The sequence below is a fragment of the Myxine glutinosa genome, chromosome 1 (genome assembly GCF_964187855.1).
Source record: "Myxine glutinosa chromosome 1, kmMyxGlut1.1, whole genome shotgun sequence".
Lineage (NCBI taxonomy): Eukaryota > Metazoa > Chordata > Myxini > Myxiniformes > Myxinidae > Myxine > Myxine glutinosa.
The window spans coordinates 193,659,786-193,677,515 of NC_136261.1; the positions used below are offsets into that span (position 1 = coordinate 193,659,786).

The window sequence follows — 17,730 nt, forward strand, 5'->3', positions numbered from 1 at the left end:
GCCATTATCAAAAAAACGATTTTTGACATATCTCAGCCAATATTGCAGATAATTGAAAAATGAAGGTGTCTAGACCCATGTTTTGAAGGGCATAGATCATGATAGAACTATTCATAACATGATTACATGTGTCTATGGTATACTAGTATGCTAATTAGTGCTTTATTTACAAAATAATCACAGTTTTACGAAATAATAGACTCATATTAAGGTCCGTCTACACAGACGTTAACACAAAGTTTTATTTTTCTAAATATTACAACTGTCAAAATAGTCCTAGCACTCAATGTGACCACTCTTCTCTTGCTTGTTTTAGATAAACATCATTAGCATTAGTGATTCTACACTGAGTCAGTCATCATCATTTTCATCGAAATCGTCAGAGTCAAACTCTTCTTCTCCTTCCTCTTCCTCCTCCTCTTCGTGCTCTCCTGTGTTCAGAAGATCCACCAGTGAGGTTGGTAGGATGGGACCACTGGACCACATTGGTTTCAACAGTCCTTCATCAGTCCTTATCCATCCTTGCTCCTCATAAGGTTTTGGCTTTTCGATGATAGGTTGATCGGCTCTTTTGTACAATGCTACGCGGTGGTTCACACGCTGGATGTGCGGCTTCAGGGCAGACTGGCATGGAGGAAGGCGAGCCAGATCAACCTTGGACTTGGATGTGAGGGTCTTGTCCTCTCCCACCATTTTTCGTAGCAGCTTGGCACGGACAATGTCCACTGATGACTCGCGACTCTGGCCGTACATCACACAGGTGAATTTTTCTAACTGCCTCTCCACCTCAGGGTTGGCATCCCAGTTGTCACCCAGTTCACCGAATGCCCTGTGAAACCTGGGATTCTTCTCCAGCTTTTTCAAGGGCCCGACTTTTCCCTTCCCTTTGAAGGCACTGGTGCAGTCTTCTCCGCTGAACACATAGTACCCCAGGAGAGTGGCACAGTAGTCCTCTCCCAGGGATTCTGCCAGCTCAGAGACGTTGACAAGTTGGCGATGCTTCCCTGACCCTGTATCCAGGTACACCGTCAGCTTGATGTTGTGGGCATGGTGGAGCAGGATCAGGAGGATGTCTGTGTCCGGTGTTCTGACTACAGCGTTCTTGTATCCGATGGTAGCAGCATGATGGAGGTACAGAACCACCCTGGTATCAGTCTCTTCCTGGTTGCTGTAGATCGTGGGGAGTTCACGTACCTCGACCTGAAACACAAAAAGGCACCGCATTTCAATCACCAGTCACTGCCAGTTTCAGATCTAGACAAACATCACAGGTAATCACCTTTTTTTCAGGAAAAATTACAAATTGAATCGCCATTCACGAAGGGCTTTCAATTTTACCTTGCCATTCGTTGAGGCAAGTTGGTGGGCCTTCCCCTCCACGATCAGCACAGCCATCTCTGTTCTCTCCAGCCTGGTAGCTGCCTCTTGTCCACTCCACACTTTCAGAAGAAGCTGGCACATCTGCTTTTTGTTGTCGTCATTTGCAAGGAACATTTTGAAGTCATATGGCTTCCTGGTTGCTGGTCCAGCCAGAATGATCTTCTCTGAGCTGCCCCGCCTCAGCCTTTCCTGCGCTTTGATTGACTCAGGATGGTAACTGTCAGTGGAGAACAGAAAGTGTTTGGATGGGTAGGATGTAGTTCATGGATGTAGTTCATGGATGTGTGGAAGGGTCCAATCGTTACTACATGACTAGCAAATTCATTTGGCCAGCGCCAGATGATGGGAAGGGCTTTCATGCAGACACCCAGATCAAATGTATTCAGGACCCATCTCTGACCCACCTCAGCAGTTGCTGCCTCGGAACGCTTCAGTAGCTCACGAACAACTGCGTTGTCTGTGATCGGTTGGTGGATAGGCGTGCAGTAGTCGACTGTTGATTTGCTGGGTGGGGGAGAACCAGTTGCAGAGGTGAAACCCCCTAGCCCAGGCACAGGCTGCAGGCCACAGCTTCCGATGTATCTGATGAAGAGCCAGATGTAGTACTCTTGCATCGTAGTGGCATAGACTGTGTCATTCTCTGCTGGCGGTGTGAATGATGAGCCTTCAGGGAACTTCGGGCCAACGCGAGTAAAGTGCAAGGGTGGGAGAGTTTTTGGTGTGTCGACCTTCAGGCTACGCTGTTGTGACCTATTGATGGTAGGTAGCATTCGGTCCTTGCTGCTCTCGAACCCGGGCTTGACCTCCTGCACCATGATTCCTCCAGCACTGTTTACAATGTTGCTGCCGTGCACACTGGTAGTGGTTTTATTCAAGTTGTCCCACTCACAGTGGAATACAAGGTTGCCCTCTCCTGTCACAATTTGTGGTGTACGATTTCTCTGACCGATAATTTGAGTTCTAATATCCAGTCAGTTTCAGTTCCTCGACATAGAGCAAGCGCAAGGAAGAAAGCTGTAGAACTTTATTCTGCTGGATGACCTGGGTTTGAATGTGTTCCAGTACTGAGTTGAATGCCTTTTCATGGGCGGCTGACATGCAAGCCTGCTCCTTTGGTGCTTCGGCTCTGTGAATCGCACGCTCATAGTTGTAGAATGCTGTGCGGAAAGCTTTAAAACATGACGGATGGTGTTTGGCCTCACATGCAAAGAGGTCTTTGTTTTTCACCTTTCGATGGAGTCGATAGAGACCCATTTTCTCAGCCCGTGTTTCGATTTGCTCCCATGCATTTTCTTTGTTTTTAAAGGATGGGAAGGTTGTAGGCCTCTCAGTATTGCGATGAGCATCTTTGGTCTCAACTTTCTCACAAAATATACACTCTGGCGGGAAGATGGGTTCAGCAGAACCTCCTGGTTTACGAGGAGAGTGATGCCATGATGAGGTTGATGGCCCTGGTTCTGTATCATCTCCCAGACGATGAAAGTGGCGGACAAAGTGCTTATAACACTTGCTGTGATATCCTACTCTTTCTAGGTCATCAGGAAGAGTTGCCGGGATCTGATCACATACTGATTGCATACGACATGGGGAGTCATGCGGTTGGTTGAGACGTCTATCCCGGATCTTTTGAAGCAGTTGCAGTTTTTCTGAAGCAGATCCTTTAATTTTACGGAGGGGCGTGAAATCCCCATGATCAGACATGGATGGTACATGAAGGATGCATGTAGGAGGAGAGCTTTGGGCTGCAGGTTCTACACTCCGTTTTCTTTTGGGCATGCTTGCTGTCGATGTCTACCATCACTGTTAAATGACAAATAAGAAATCACGAATGATGTTAAAAGTGCCTGTGAAAGGAGGCTCTGAGTTTTCAGTGAGGTAACAGAGGTTCTGAGTCATGTTCTACACTAGGGTACTTTTTAGCTGACTAAACCATGTTTAGTGGCATCAAAAGTGCTAATAGCTAAAACATCTAAATTCTTCCACACTAACGTTAGCTATCTAGGCCAATGAAACATTGTGCTAAGTTACTGTAGCTAGCTCAGCTGTCGTGCCTCTTTCTGGTTCAATTCATATACAGAAGTCAACAGATATGTCTCATGTTTGGCATTAACAAAAGTTTAAGTTACACCGACATTAGGAACATACTGTACATAGATGAGGCTAGCTTTAACGTTAGCTAACATGGTGCTAGCTGGCTCAGCTGTTATTCTGCCTGTTTATGATTTCATGCAGAAACTGAAGTCAAGAGTGTGAGTAACATTATAGTTAGCATCTTACCTGGCTAGATTGGAGGATGAATACCAAGAACAACACACAGATGGAATGGAAGACTGAACTTTCAACTGAGGTATTCAATAACATCAACGTTACCAATTGATACGAGCGCGCGACATTACCAATTGATACGAGCGCGCGAGCGCGCATGTTACATGGATGGAAATGTAAAATGGCAGCTATAGCAGCACTAATTTGGATCTCTAGTCTGTCATTTCTGCACTGTGATTGGATAACATAAAAAAATATGTTTGGGAGTTAACAGCAGGAGTTGGTAGATTTTACGTGGGCTGGGTGAGAAACCTTTAAATAAGCAAGTGAAAATCTCTCGCAATACAAAGTCAATGGTGGGAAGAAAAGTTGAGTGGTACCAATGTTACTGCCAATGTCCCGCCCCTATGCAAGACTCAGGAGCATCTTGTTGACATTTAACCTTGAAAATACCTGGGTTTAGACCCCTTATGTACCATGTTAAGTTATCTGCAGTATTAACGTATCCTTATCATTTGTAAAACTGATTATTTTGTAATTACAGCATTAATATGCATACTAGTATACCATAGACACATGTAATCATGTTATGAATAGTTCTATCATGATCTATGCCCTTCAAAACATGGGTCTAGACACCTTCATTTTTCAATTATCTGCAATATTGGCTGAGATATGTCAAAAATCGTTTTTTTGATAATGGCAGCAGTAATTTGCATAAAAATGGTATGTGGGACATTTTTTCAGCTTGGGGCCATAGCTAGTCATTTTCTACACATTTTTTCCAATCTAGAAACACTGATTAGAAGTATATCTCCGGGGGGTGCAGGGGGACCTAGTCTTCCTACTACACTAATATATACAGTAGATTTGTTATTTACAAACCTGTTAAAAATAATAATAATTATATATATATATATATTTATATATATATATATATATATATATATATATATATATATATATATATATATATATATATATATATATATATATATATATACACACACACACTGTATATGCATATACAGTCGTGCCCAAAAATATTGGCACCCTTGCACTTTTTTCAAATAACTAACAATTTTCTCTAAAAATAAGTTGAAATTGACAAAAGCATTTGGTCTCCACAATTCTTTATTTCACTGTTAATATTACAGAACCTTTGTTTTTGATTGAGAACTTAATATATCCTTTTAATAAAGAAAATAAAAAGAAATGGCATTGACAAAATTATTGACATCCCAGACTTAATATTTGGTAGCACAGCCATTGGACAAAATAACTTTAGCCAAGCGCCTCCTTTGCCATGAATGAGCTTCCTACACCTCTCTACTGGCAGTTTGGCCCACTCTTCTTGTACAAACTGCTCCAGTTCTCCCAGATTTGAATGGTGCCTTCTCCCAACTGCTGTTTTCAGATCTCCCCACAGGTGTTCAATGGGATCTAGATCTGGACTCATTGCTGGCCACTTCAGAACAGTCCAGCGTATTGTCTTGAACCATTCCTGGGTGCTTTTTGAAGTGTGGTTGGGGTCATTGTCCTGCTGCAAGACCCATGACCTTCGACGGAGACTCAGCTTTCTGACGCTGGGTTGAACATTGCGCTCCAAAATGCCTTGGTAATCTCCTGATTTCATGATGCCATGCACATACTCAAGACACTCAGTGCCAGAGGCAGCACAGCAACCCCAAAACATCACTGAACCTCCTCCATGTTTGACTGTAGGGAAGGTGTTCTTTTCTTTGAAAGCTTCACTTTGTTTTCTGTAAACATAAAGATTATGTACTTCACCAAAAGCTCCAATTTGGTCTCATCTGTCCACAGGACATTCTCCCAGAAGGATTTTGGCTTGTTCAGGTGTATTTTGTACAACTTCTTGTCAGGCTTTCTTTTGTCTCTCTCTCACAGCAGTGGGGTCCTCCTGGTCTCCTACCATAGAACCCCCTTTCATTGAGTTGGCGATGGATGGTGCTAGTTGAAACTGTCGTACCTTGTGTCTGAAGGTCAACTTGTATCAGTTTGGCAGTTGATCGAGGTGCTTTCTCCACCATTCGAACAATCCTTCGCTGCAATCTTTAATCAATTTTCTCTTGTAGCCACGTCCAGGAAGGTTGGCTGCAGTGCCATGGTTCTTAAACTTGCTGATAACATTGCGATAACATTGCGAATAACTGGACAAATGAACATTCATAAGGGTTATAAATATGAGTTATCTTACTAGGAACCTCCATGCAGGAGGCTATTTGGCTCATCAAGCTTGTGCAATATTGCCAATGTATGGTTGTCCAAGTTTAACTAATATATAAAGAATAAAGTTTGTTTATTTATTTGTTTGTTTGTGCATTTGGACCCTGCAGGTACAAGTGCAACGAAACTTTGCATGGTCTCCTCTTTCATCCAGAGGAAGGTTGAGGCCTATGTTTGGATAAAAAATTGACCCCAGATAAAACCAGATAATAATTGGTCTGCAGGTGTTGATTGGGTATTGTACTTATACACTGCCTGGATTTTTTTCCCGGGAGCAATCGAGTAATATGTATTGTGAAGATCATATGTTGAGGTTGTGGGGATTTGTTGTCAACAACACAAATATAATGATTAGATTATTTAATTGAGTTTCCCTGGCAACGCTGGGTACTTTAGCTAGTCCTTTACAAATGCAGAGTGTTGAGCAAGGAAGCAGTGCATACCATTTTTAAAGTCTTTGGTATGGCTCGGCCGGCGTTTGAACCACTGGCCTCCCAAACTCAACTGAATGCTCTAACCATCTACACCATAGAGACGAATGAATCACTTTTGTTGACATTTTATTTTGAATGAAATATTGCAGGAAAAGGGAAGTGCATTATTGTGCTTGGTAACATTCATTCAATGACAATCTTTCTGATCACAGGAATTGTTCCCCACCTTTTGTCTCCTCAGACTTTGGTAAAAAATTACCTTGATGTCATCTTTGGTGCCGTTGATGTTGATGACCTACCGGTAATACCCTGTGCATGTTGTGGTTGTGGGGTGGCAAGACGGAGGGGAGGGGGGGGGGGGGGGTTAGTGGTGAGTAGAAGACTGACCTGAAGTGGAGTTTGGAAAGAGGGCGTGGATTGGTTATGAATGGAAGACCTCGTTGAACATCAGTTTCAGTTACTTTTTCTACTAACACTTTGGATGGTGCCTTCTTATATCGTTTCCCAAGATTGCCTGTTTTTTTCTCCATAAAAATGCTCAACTTATTAATACAGATATTTTTACTGGAAATGTACTTCCCTGCTTTTATATATATTATATATATATATATATATATATATATATATATATATATATATATATATATATATATATATATATATATATATATATATATATATATATCCACACACAGACTTGGCATTTAATATGGAATATTTATTTTTTCTTGACTTGGGTTTCTTTTCTGAACTCAGTATATCAATCTGGTGAGTTTCTTTTACGCTTAGGTGATTTCTTTGTTAAAAGAACCATGTCACTGATTGTCTGTCGCAGCAAGAAGTCAATAACAGGATTATATCACAGGTGGCGTGACAAAATGTACGGACAGGTACATTTGATGACTGGCTTCACAATCGGGTAAAAAGGGTTGTTGCATTCTGTATTAGTGGAAAACAACTGCTGCACGTCAACAAAAGTTATTGCCGCTTCCTCTGGAGATGGTCCGTCAACTCGACAATGCTGTTTGTCATGGAGTGGTGGCTTTACGAAATTCCGGCATGAAACAGCGTGCTATTGCTCGGCAGGAAGGCATCACTCAAAGTCAGGTGTCAAAGATCCTGAAACGAAATGCTCAGAGGGATGTCCCTACTCCAATATCGAGGCCAGGACGTCCCCGCAGAACCACAAGGAGGGATGATCGCCAGCTGCACTGGTTAGTCCGCAATGGCCGTACCAAGTCGGCTAATCGGCTTCGGGCTGGGTGGCAGCAACTGACAAATGTGCCTGTATCCAGAAGGCTAGTCAACCAACGACTGGTTCAAGCAGCTTATCGTGCCAGGCGTCCCCTGGGAAAGCCACGCCTGACAAGACAACACTGCCAGCGCCGATTGCAGTGGGCCAGAGAGCACCGTCAATGGCAGCCAGGACACTGGAATCACGTGATCTTCAGTGACGAGTCTTGATTTCTGGTCTATCGTCAAGATGGCCATGTCCGAGTGCACAGACAAGTGCATTAAGCCTACAACGAAGATTGTATAGTGCCAAGAGTCCAAGCTGGAGGTGGTGGGGTGACCGTTTGGGCTGCTTTTCATGCAGTGGGCAAAACTGACCTGGTTGTTCTGAATGGAAACCTGAATCAGTTCAAGTACAGGGCCATTCTGGAAGAAACATCGCTTCCATTTGCTCGTGCAGACTTTCGAGGAAACTTTGTCTTCCAAGATGACAATGCATGGCCTCATCGTGCTCGCATGATCCAACACTTTCTTGCTGACCATGGTGTAGAGCATATGAAGTGGCCTGCCATGTCCCTGGATATGAATCCGATAGAGAACTTGTGGGCAGAATTAACGTGTCAAATCGACAACTTGGACCAGCAGTCCACCACTGTGCATGAATTGCAGCAGGCTATTGTCACTGCATGGCAAGCGATTCCTGTCCAAACCTTGGCAAATCTCGTGAACAGCATGCCTCGACGTGTACGTGCTCTCCTGAATGCTCGTGGGGGTTACACGACGTACTGAACTGTAATTTTACTGTCCGTAATCCCAGTCGTAATTTAACTTTTGTTTTTGTTAAAAAATAATTTGGCTAATGTGCAAAATAAAGAAATACTTCTGGAAAACGTACAGAAGTTTAACACAGTACTGTCCGTGAATTGAGTTCAATATCAGTTTACATCACTTTCAAGGATCAATTTATTTGCTTCGAAATGTCAAATGTGGTTTTTGTTTCTTTTAAAGGCCGCATTAACAAAATCTAGAATAATTTCAACATAATTCCAATGAACTTTTGTTTCTAAGAACTTGAAAAGTAAGTTCACCCCACAAAAAAAAAATCCATATTAAATGCCAAGTCTGTATATATATATATATACATACATATATATATATATATAAAAAAAAACCACCGTTTAGAGGCCATTTTTCCCGCAAAGCGACTCGTAATAAAACTCGTAATAAATGTACATATATATATATATATATACATACATATATATATATATATATATATACATAGAGTATATATATATATATATATATATATATATATATATATATATATATATATATATATATATATATATATATATATATATATATATATATATATACTCTATGTATATATATATATATATATATATATATATATATATATATATATATATATATATATATATATATATATATTTATATATATATATATATATATATATATAAATAAATAAAAACAGTCATGTGAAAAAGTAAGTACACCCCATGTAAAGTTTAGACTTTTTCAACATATTTCAACATACAGCTATTTGATCTTCATTTCAACAATATTGATAGATAAAGGTGATATAATACAACAAATATTAAACATTTACATTTTGTAGTCCATTGTATAATTTAAAGGAGCCCGGTCGCTCATGGAATCCATCATTGCTTCGGATATCAAATCCTTCCTCTTGTCCAATGGCTTGATCTCCGATCATCAATTTGGATTCAGACCAGGTCATTCTACTCTGGACATGCTGCTTCTGCTGTCTCAACAATGGATGGAGGTCCTCAATGCCAAATAGGAAATCAGAGCTGTCTCCCTTGACATATCACGTGCCTTCGCTACGGTCTGGCACCCAGCTCTGCTCACCAAACTCTCCTCCTATGGTATCCATGGAAATCTCCACGCATGGCTTGCAGACTTCCTCTCTGGTCGTAGTCAACGTGTGGCCCTGAATGGATTTCTCTCATCTCCCCTTGCTGTTCAGGCTGGAGTTCCCCAAGGCAGTGTTCTGGGCCCCGTGCCTTTTCTGGTCTTTATCAATGATCTCTCCGACTCTGGAAAATCCTCTCTATCTCTTTGCTGATGACTCCACTCTCTGCCGCTCCATTCCTCATCCCTCAGATCGGCAGTCTGCAGACTCCTCACTCTCTGAAGACCTGGACAAAATCACAGACTGGTCAAACAAGTGGAACATGTCTTTCAATCTTGACAAATCTCACACTTACTATGTCTCTCCGAAAAGACCGACTGGACAACCCTCCCATCTACTTTCTCAACAATCCTCTCCATGAAGTTCTGTTGCTCAAGCTTTTGGGTCTCACTATCTGCCATGATCTTTCTTGGCCAAACCACATATCCAAGCTGGCCTCCAAAGCTAGTCGCCGCCTGGGCATCCTCCGTCGTGCGGTCTTTCCTTGGCACACCTGAGCTCCTCATCACATACAAGGCTTTCATCCGCAGCTCAATGGAATACTGCTCTCCCCTCTGGGCTGGTGCTCCTGCCTCACACCTCGCTTGGCTTCACGCTGTTGAAACCAAAGCTTTCAGAATCATTGGAATCTCCCGCGATGAAGCTATCTCCGAGGGCCTTTCACTCACTCACCGCAGGCAGGTAGGTGGTCTTTCTGTCTTCTACCGACTCCTCTCCGGCCTTTCTCCCTTAGCTCTCTCTGTGCTTTGTCCCCCAAATATTCCTACAGGTCGCACAAGTTCTGCCAGCAACCCTCTGATGGTCAAACTGCCGAAATCTAGGCTCTCTGCTCACCTTCACTCTTTCATTCCTCTTTTCTCCCGCCTCTGGAACAAACTCCCACACTCCCTTCAATCCCGCTCCTCCCTCCAGGTCTTTAAAACAGCTGTTCACCACCATCTCTTATCTTCCCCCATCCAAAACCTTGATCTTTTCTACCCCCGCTAATTCACTCCAGATCCACTTTGTTTGAAATTCCAACTTCTTTCCTGGAAGTCCTTGCAGTGTCCATATGTTTTATACCTCTCCCACCCCCCCCCCCTTCCCATGCCCTCTCCCTCCCACAGATCTCTCGATGTCCCTGCTCTCAAATGTTGTGTTTTGTTTCCTTCCCCCTCTCTCCCCATCTTGTCTACCGCTCCCCATGTTATATGTTTTATGTGTTGGTTTGTCTTTCTGTGTGATTAATGTTCGCTCTTTCACGAGCCTCGATCTTGTATACAAAAAAAAAAAAAAAAAAAAAAAAAAAAAAACATAAATGCAAATTTCGCATGTGGAAAAAGTAAGTACACCCTTGGCTCTAATAGGTGGTATTGCCCCCTTTGGCAGAAACAACCTCAAGTAGGCGTTTCTTATAACTGTCTACCAGTCTCTGACATCGACTGGGAGAAATTTTTGCCCACTCCTCCATGCAGAATTATTTCAGCTGTGCGATGTTCGAGGGGTTTCTTACATGCACAGCTCGTTTCAAATCCCCCCACAACATCTCAATGGGATTTAGATCCGGGCTTTTCCTGGACCATTCCAGAACCCTCCATTTCTTTCTTTTCAGCCATTCCTTGGTGGATTTACTGGTATGTTTAGGGTCATTGTCATGTTGCAAGGTCCACCTTCGGTTGAGCTTCAACTTCTCCGACAGATGGCCTCACATTATCCTCAAGCACCCTCTGGTACAATGAAGAATTCATAGTGGATTATATGATGGTGAGCTGCCCAGTCTCTGATGCAGCAAAGCTGCCCCAAACCATAATATTTCCACCACCATGCTTTACAGTTGGTATCAGGTTCTTGTGGTCAAATGCTGTCTTTGGTTTTTGCCAAACATGTCTTCTGGTACTGTGGCCAAATAGCTCTACCATTGACTCATCTGTCCAGAGCACATTGTTCCAGAAGTGCTCGTCTTTGCCTCGGTGTTCATTGGCAAACTTTAGTCTTGCCCTGATGTTCTTTCTGGACAGCAAAGGTTTCCTCCTGGCACACCTCCCATGTAGATAAAATTTGTGCAGCCTCTTTCTAATGGTAGACTCGTGCACTTTGACATCAACAGTGGCAAGAGCTACCTGTAGTAGTCCTGGCCCTGGCATAGAAACCTGTATACATCTCAGAAGGCATAGACTTTGGCAGTTGTTTTGAGTATGGGATACCCCTAGCTTCAAGAATCTACTAGGTGGAATTCCTGAATTTGTAGCATAAGCTGGAAAATGGCCATTTTCCAAAATGGCCACCACCGGGCCAGTGCCAAACAAGAAATGCCTATAAGTTTTGATCGGAACATAGTAGATGGATGATTTTGGTGTATATTATGGGGTTTTCCGGTATGCCCGACACAGTAGGGCTGTAAAAAAAATTTTAGACATTGCCGAGTTACCGAAATCCAAGATGGCCACCACCAGAAGTCTGTCAATCAAGAAAACGTGTATAAATATTTATACAAATGTAGTAGAGTGATGATTTTGGTGTCTATTTTGGGGTTTTCAGATATGCCTGACATAGTGGTGCCATCAATAAACATTTTAGATGCTGCCTAGTCATTAAAATCCAAGATGGCCGCTACATGAAGTCCATCAATCATGAAAATATGTATAACTTTTGACAGAAACTATGATGGATTACGATTTTAGTGTCTATTGTTAGGCCTCAAGCTGAGGTCTGAAATAGTGCCAAAAAAATGAGTTTCGTTCCGAACTCGTGGGACTACGATTTCTATGCATTTTTTTATTGTATATATTATATAACATGCCTGACCTTGTGTTAAAAGTTTAACTTTGAAATCCTGCCAGTTTCCGTGAACGACCACGTCAAACTAGGTCATGTAGAGTCAAAAAGGAGGGTTTTTAGCTCCGTTGCCGACTTTGCGGCATGGTATCTCCGTCAGTACATATAATTCAGCCTAGGAATTTATGCTCGGCACATACCTCCCATAGTTCTGTGGCCCTGTCAGTTTTGAAGGCTCTTACTTACGCGCGCATCATACAGCGGAAATGTAAAAAATGTACTTTTGTCGTATGTACCTACTGTAAAATTCAATGAATTTCTCCGAAATTAACTCAAAATATTTTCGAAACCATCAGAGATATCCTCCCGAAAATGGGTAAGCTTGGCATATGGAAGGGATACTGCTTATTGACGACGTTTCGTGGTTGTCTGGAAAACAACGGATGAAGAGGGCGACCCTAAAAATGCCTCCAGATGCATATGGGGACCGCATGATGACCAGGGATAGCATCGTGAATGTAGAGTAGGGAAGCTTGGTAATATGGTCGGCGGTATGAATCCGATGAATACATGATAATCCATTGATACAATAAGTATCAATCCATAGATAATAATAAGGCACACACCTGAAGTAAATCGCATGATAGTTTATTCACCGTCGTGTCAATACGCAAAGATGCAGGCTTCGATGTATGCGAAAATTCTGAATGTCCACGGGCTCAAGTAGCACAAATCTTCTTAAAATTTCAAGGCAATCGGATGAAAATTGAGAATTTTAGAAATTCGACAAAGTTGGTGAACTTTGGCCTATGTTGACCTATTGACCTTTTGATCCCAAAAACAATAAGCTTCTTGCTTATGACCAACTCTACCATTTGGTGAAATTTCGTGAAGATCGGTTGAAAATTGTGACCTGTAGGCGCCTGACAGACACACACAGACAGACAGACAGACAAACAAACAGACAGGCAGACAGACAAACAGACAGAATAACGCACAAGATCAAGCAATATACTTGAAAAATCTCAGGTAGAATTAATCAGCAATTAATTAGCTCAGGTAGAACAGCAAGGTGATCGTGAGTATTTTATTATTAAAATTAGTATACAGTGCACGTTTTTATGCCTCCGCAGGATGGTTGTCCGTCCGGTTGTCGGTCCGTACCAGACTTTCGTTTCCAGAATAACCGCTTATGGGATTGGCTTATTGGTATGAACTGTAATAATTGGTATGATAACAAAATTGGTATGAACTGTAATGCAAAGATGAACTGGTTCGATTTTGGGTTGAAAAGGTCAAACGGACCATGGTCATGTGACCTTTAATTTAAAATCTTGGTTACCACAACTTGTGGACGAGAGAAGGGATTTCAATCAAACTTGACAGTAAATATCGCGGATGCTTCTTCATGGTGGTCGAACCCTTCCCCCTCCTCCCCCCAATGCAATTCGGGGGCAAAATCTTCCCCATTCTGTCCTGCTGCCCGGATTCGTCAGGTCAGCGCTTTATTAGGGTCAGAGTGCCGATTGGTCCGCATGGACCGTCCCTTTCCCTCTTGTCCCTGTTTCTCTCTTTCTCCAACTCTGACGTGGCCCTGACTTCGTGAAGGTGGGTCACACCATCCTCGATGTGGGGGATCTCTGGGTCGTTTCTGGGAGATAGATCCGCTGTCTTTGTGTCACGGGCTTGTTCGAGAGAACTGTCCGAAGTGATACAACAACAACCAAATTTGATACCACAATGGCCTGCTGTGCAAAGATGGACAGATTAATTTTTTGGGTGTAACAGGACATGTGCCCTTTGAAAATATTTTTGCAGATCATAACTCGAGTTTGAAACATCTGAGGTTTTACCTCTGTCATGTGACCTTTAATCGAGATCAAACGTAAACAGTGGGTTGACCGAACGCAGGCGGACGCATATCCAATATCACCAACAGATGCAGACATTGTACAACAGAGCTCGTTTCGTCCCACCCTGCACAATAACTTGGGGTATAATTAGCAGTGTAGGTAGATCCTAGACTCGTGGAGGTAGATCCTGGACTCGTGGAGGTAGATCCTAGACTCGTGGAGGTGTATCCTAGACTCGTGGAGGTAGATCCTAGACTCGTGGAGGTAGATCCTAGACTCGTGGAAGTAGATCCTAGACCCGTGGAGGTAGATCCTAGACTCGTGGAGGTAGATCCTAGACTCGTGGAGGTAGATCCTAGACTCGTGGAGGTGTATTGTAGACTCGTGGAGGTGTATTGTAGACTCGTGGAGGTGTATTGTAGACTTGTGGAGGTGTATTGTAGACTCGTGGAGGTGTATCGTAGACTCGTGGAGGTAGATCCTAGACTCGTGGAGGTAGATCCTAGACTCGTGGAGGTGTATTGTAGACTCGTGGAGGTGTATTGTAGACTCGTGGAGGTGTATTGTAGACTCGTGGAGGTGTATTGTAGACTCGTGGAGGTGTATCGTAGACTCGTGGAGGTAGATCCTAGACTCGTGGAGGTGTATCATAAACTCGTGGAGGTGTTGGTGAACTCGACGTTGACCAGATGCTGGTGTCTGTTGGCAAGATTGTGACACTCACCGTCCAATTGCAGCCACGTCTGCAGGCATTCACGATATTTACTCCATCTAAGAGGCGTAAACGGCGAAGTTATATCATTCACGACGTGTTCAAAGTGCATGAAGCACTTTAAACGCGATTTTCCCGAGGCCATGACTAAACATTCAGCGTGACATGGGCGCCGCCATTTTGTATGTCATGTGACCCAGGCAAGTGTTCTGATAGGCCTAGATTCAACATCAGTGCCTTCGATGCAAGACAAAGTAGTGCGACATAAACGCATGGAAAACTTTCAAACTGGCAGGATCTGTTAGTTAAACTTTTTGTATGTGCTACAACTCGGCACGTACTCAGATTACCAGTGATTATTTTTTAGTCTCTCTGACCTCGGAACGGGATTGAATGATACACGGTGTCAGCTTGAGGCCTATGTGTAGGTTTATAGTATTTCATACCTATTTTATTTCATTTTATAGTTTATTATATTTCATTTCATACCTATAACCCTGGTGTTGGGCTAGCGGCTAGGGTGCCGGCTTAGGATCCTAGGATCCTGGGTTCGAATCCTGGTCAATCGCTGAATTAACGCCAGGGGGGTTGACTCAGCCTGTCATCCTTCTGAGGTCGGATAATTGAGCACCAGTTCACTGGTAATTCCCTGTGTGTCGTTAAAGGTGGCAAAAAGGGTTGGCGTCAGGAAGGGCATCCGGCCGTAAAACATTGCTTCAAAAAGGGGACCAAAAAAAACAACAACAACCACGGTTCCCGAAAAAGGCCAGCCCCCGCTTTGCGGGGAAAAATGGCCTCTAAAGGTGGTTTTTTATACCTATTAATATTGGCTATAGGGAAACTAGAGCCTGTCATTTTCTGTTTTAAGAAAGGGCATTTTCTATTTCATCAATTCTCAAACTGTTAATTTCACTTCAGCCTTGCAATTCAAAATGTATTAACATGTAAGATATAGAACATAAAGTACAAATTTCATTTCAGAATAGTAGCAAATTCTGGTGATTGATTTTAACATGATTTTAACAGTTTTTCTGCTTTGAAATGGAAAATGACATTCCCTAGGTAACAGTAACATTTAGATATTAGCTAGTTTTAGACAATAATTTTTAATAACAAGAATGAGAGAAAAAAAAAAACATTGCAGAATAATATTACACAGCACAGATGGAATGATCGCCAGTCATGGTATGAATGTGATTTCAAGCACAGAGAGTGGTAAGATATGATAATCCAATTAATTATCATGTCCCATCCCGACACTGTTTAAACAGCCATGATTTAATGTACTGTCTTATCTGCATTACTCAAGATGTCACTGGCTGACTACTTATTTTGACACACTGATTCTTGTTGCTTGTGGCAAAAGATCACACAATTTTGCCCTGCCTTTTTTCATGGGCACCGCTTTGTGTCACACTTTCCCATGCATTTACAGATGACAAGCTTCTCGTGGGGTCGTGGTTTGAGACATTTTGCAGGCAAGAGAATATCATTATCAATCACCCAGCCATAGTTTGTTGGATCTGGAGTTGAGTGCGAGTCATCGAGAAGGCACAGGGCATTACGCACAACAACAAAAAGCTCTCTGTATATGGCCGCGAATGACACTTGATGTAGGGGGTATGGATTGTAGGGGCTTTGGCGTCGTAGCTAGGATATGGCACTCCACTCGAAGCTGGTCGAAGGTCAGAGATTCTGACTTGGACTTTTCACCAGCCCACACATGAACGAGGTACTCCTCAGCTTTCTTCACATCCTCTTCCGTTAACTGATTTGACTCAGCAAAATCGGCTAGAAACTTCTGTGGCTCACATGAGAGAGATGCATGTTTTGTGCCAATCTTGCTGAGCGTATCATCGTCAGTGAGGACATGAGCCTTCACTATGACTCTGCACAGTCCCACTTCCAACTTATCTGCGAGAACATGAAGTGGTAGATGACGCCTGCGCTCACCAGAGCCAAACTCTACCCACAACACTTGAAGACCCCTCTCTCACAATTGAGGGACAAAGCGAAGTAAACGCACTATTGTGGCTGTGTCATTGGAGATCACAAGCAGCCGACTACTCGCACGATCCACCTCCCATGCACAGTGAAGAACTAGGCGATCATCAGCTTCCTCCAAATGACATAACGCTTCGATAGGTTCTGAGGTTTCGGCAGATGGTGGTGCTGACGACATCCTTGCATGCAGCAACTGTGCTGGCACAACTTCCTCATCGTGATGCATCCACTGAGTATAACGGTCAGCTTGATGAGCTCAGGCATTGATGTCAGCTGGCGGGCTAGCTGCTTCAGCTTGGTTTTGTTGGTTGGCGATGTCCAGAACTTGTCAATCTGCTGTGGTACTGGGACATCTGCAGTAAGTTCAGTGAGGTCAACAGACCCGGCTCCACCAGCACGACGAAGCCTTTCTCCAGCTTTAATGGACGACTCCAGGTAGCTGTCAAATACGACATGGAGACTGGTCCTTGAGCAAATTGAGCGGCCCACAGATAGGACACAGCTAATCACGCGATAAAATGTTCCAAAAGATGCCAAGTTCGAAAATGACCGAATTTTAGACATGAAGTCTAAGATAACGGATAAGTCTCCCCCAGGAAAATGCATGTCATCATCTGTTAAATACTTCTCCAGATCAGCAATCAGTTCGCTCTGGTTAGGTTTGGAGGGGAGGTCACCTTCAAATATTGTCGAAATGGAGAGGATATCATGGCCATAGATAGAGTTTAGTGCCATGCCCCACTCTTTCACAATCTCAATGTCACGCTGAGCTGCTGCTATCATTTTGGGTGATACAGTAACAGGAGCTGTAGTTGTCTCAGAGGGTGGTTGGTCGTCCATTTGTGGCAGGTTTCTTTTTGATATGGTGACGGAGAGTTTTTTTGTCT

At 43.0% G+C, this 17,730-nt stretch overlaps 1 protein-coding gene across 1 annotated transcript; it reads right to left on the reverse strand.

Moving 5' to 3' along the window:
- Positions 1-206: 206 nt before the first annotated feature.
- On the reverse strand, positions 207-1,606 carry LOC144889769 (uncharacterized). The gene is made up of 2 exons (XM_078770967.1): positions 1,339-1,606; positions 207-1,200 (listed from the first exon to the last, which is right to left on the reverse strand). Exons 1-2 carry the CDS (start codon positions 1,492-1,494, stop codon positions 352-354), a joined length of 1,005 nt encoding a protein of 334 aa, XP_078627093.1. The 5' UTR covers positions 1,495-1,606; the 3' UTR covers positions 207-351.
- Positions 1,607-17,730: the final 16,124 nt, after the last annotated feature.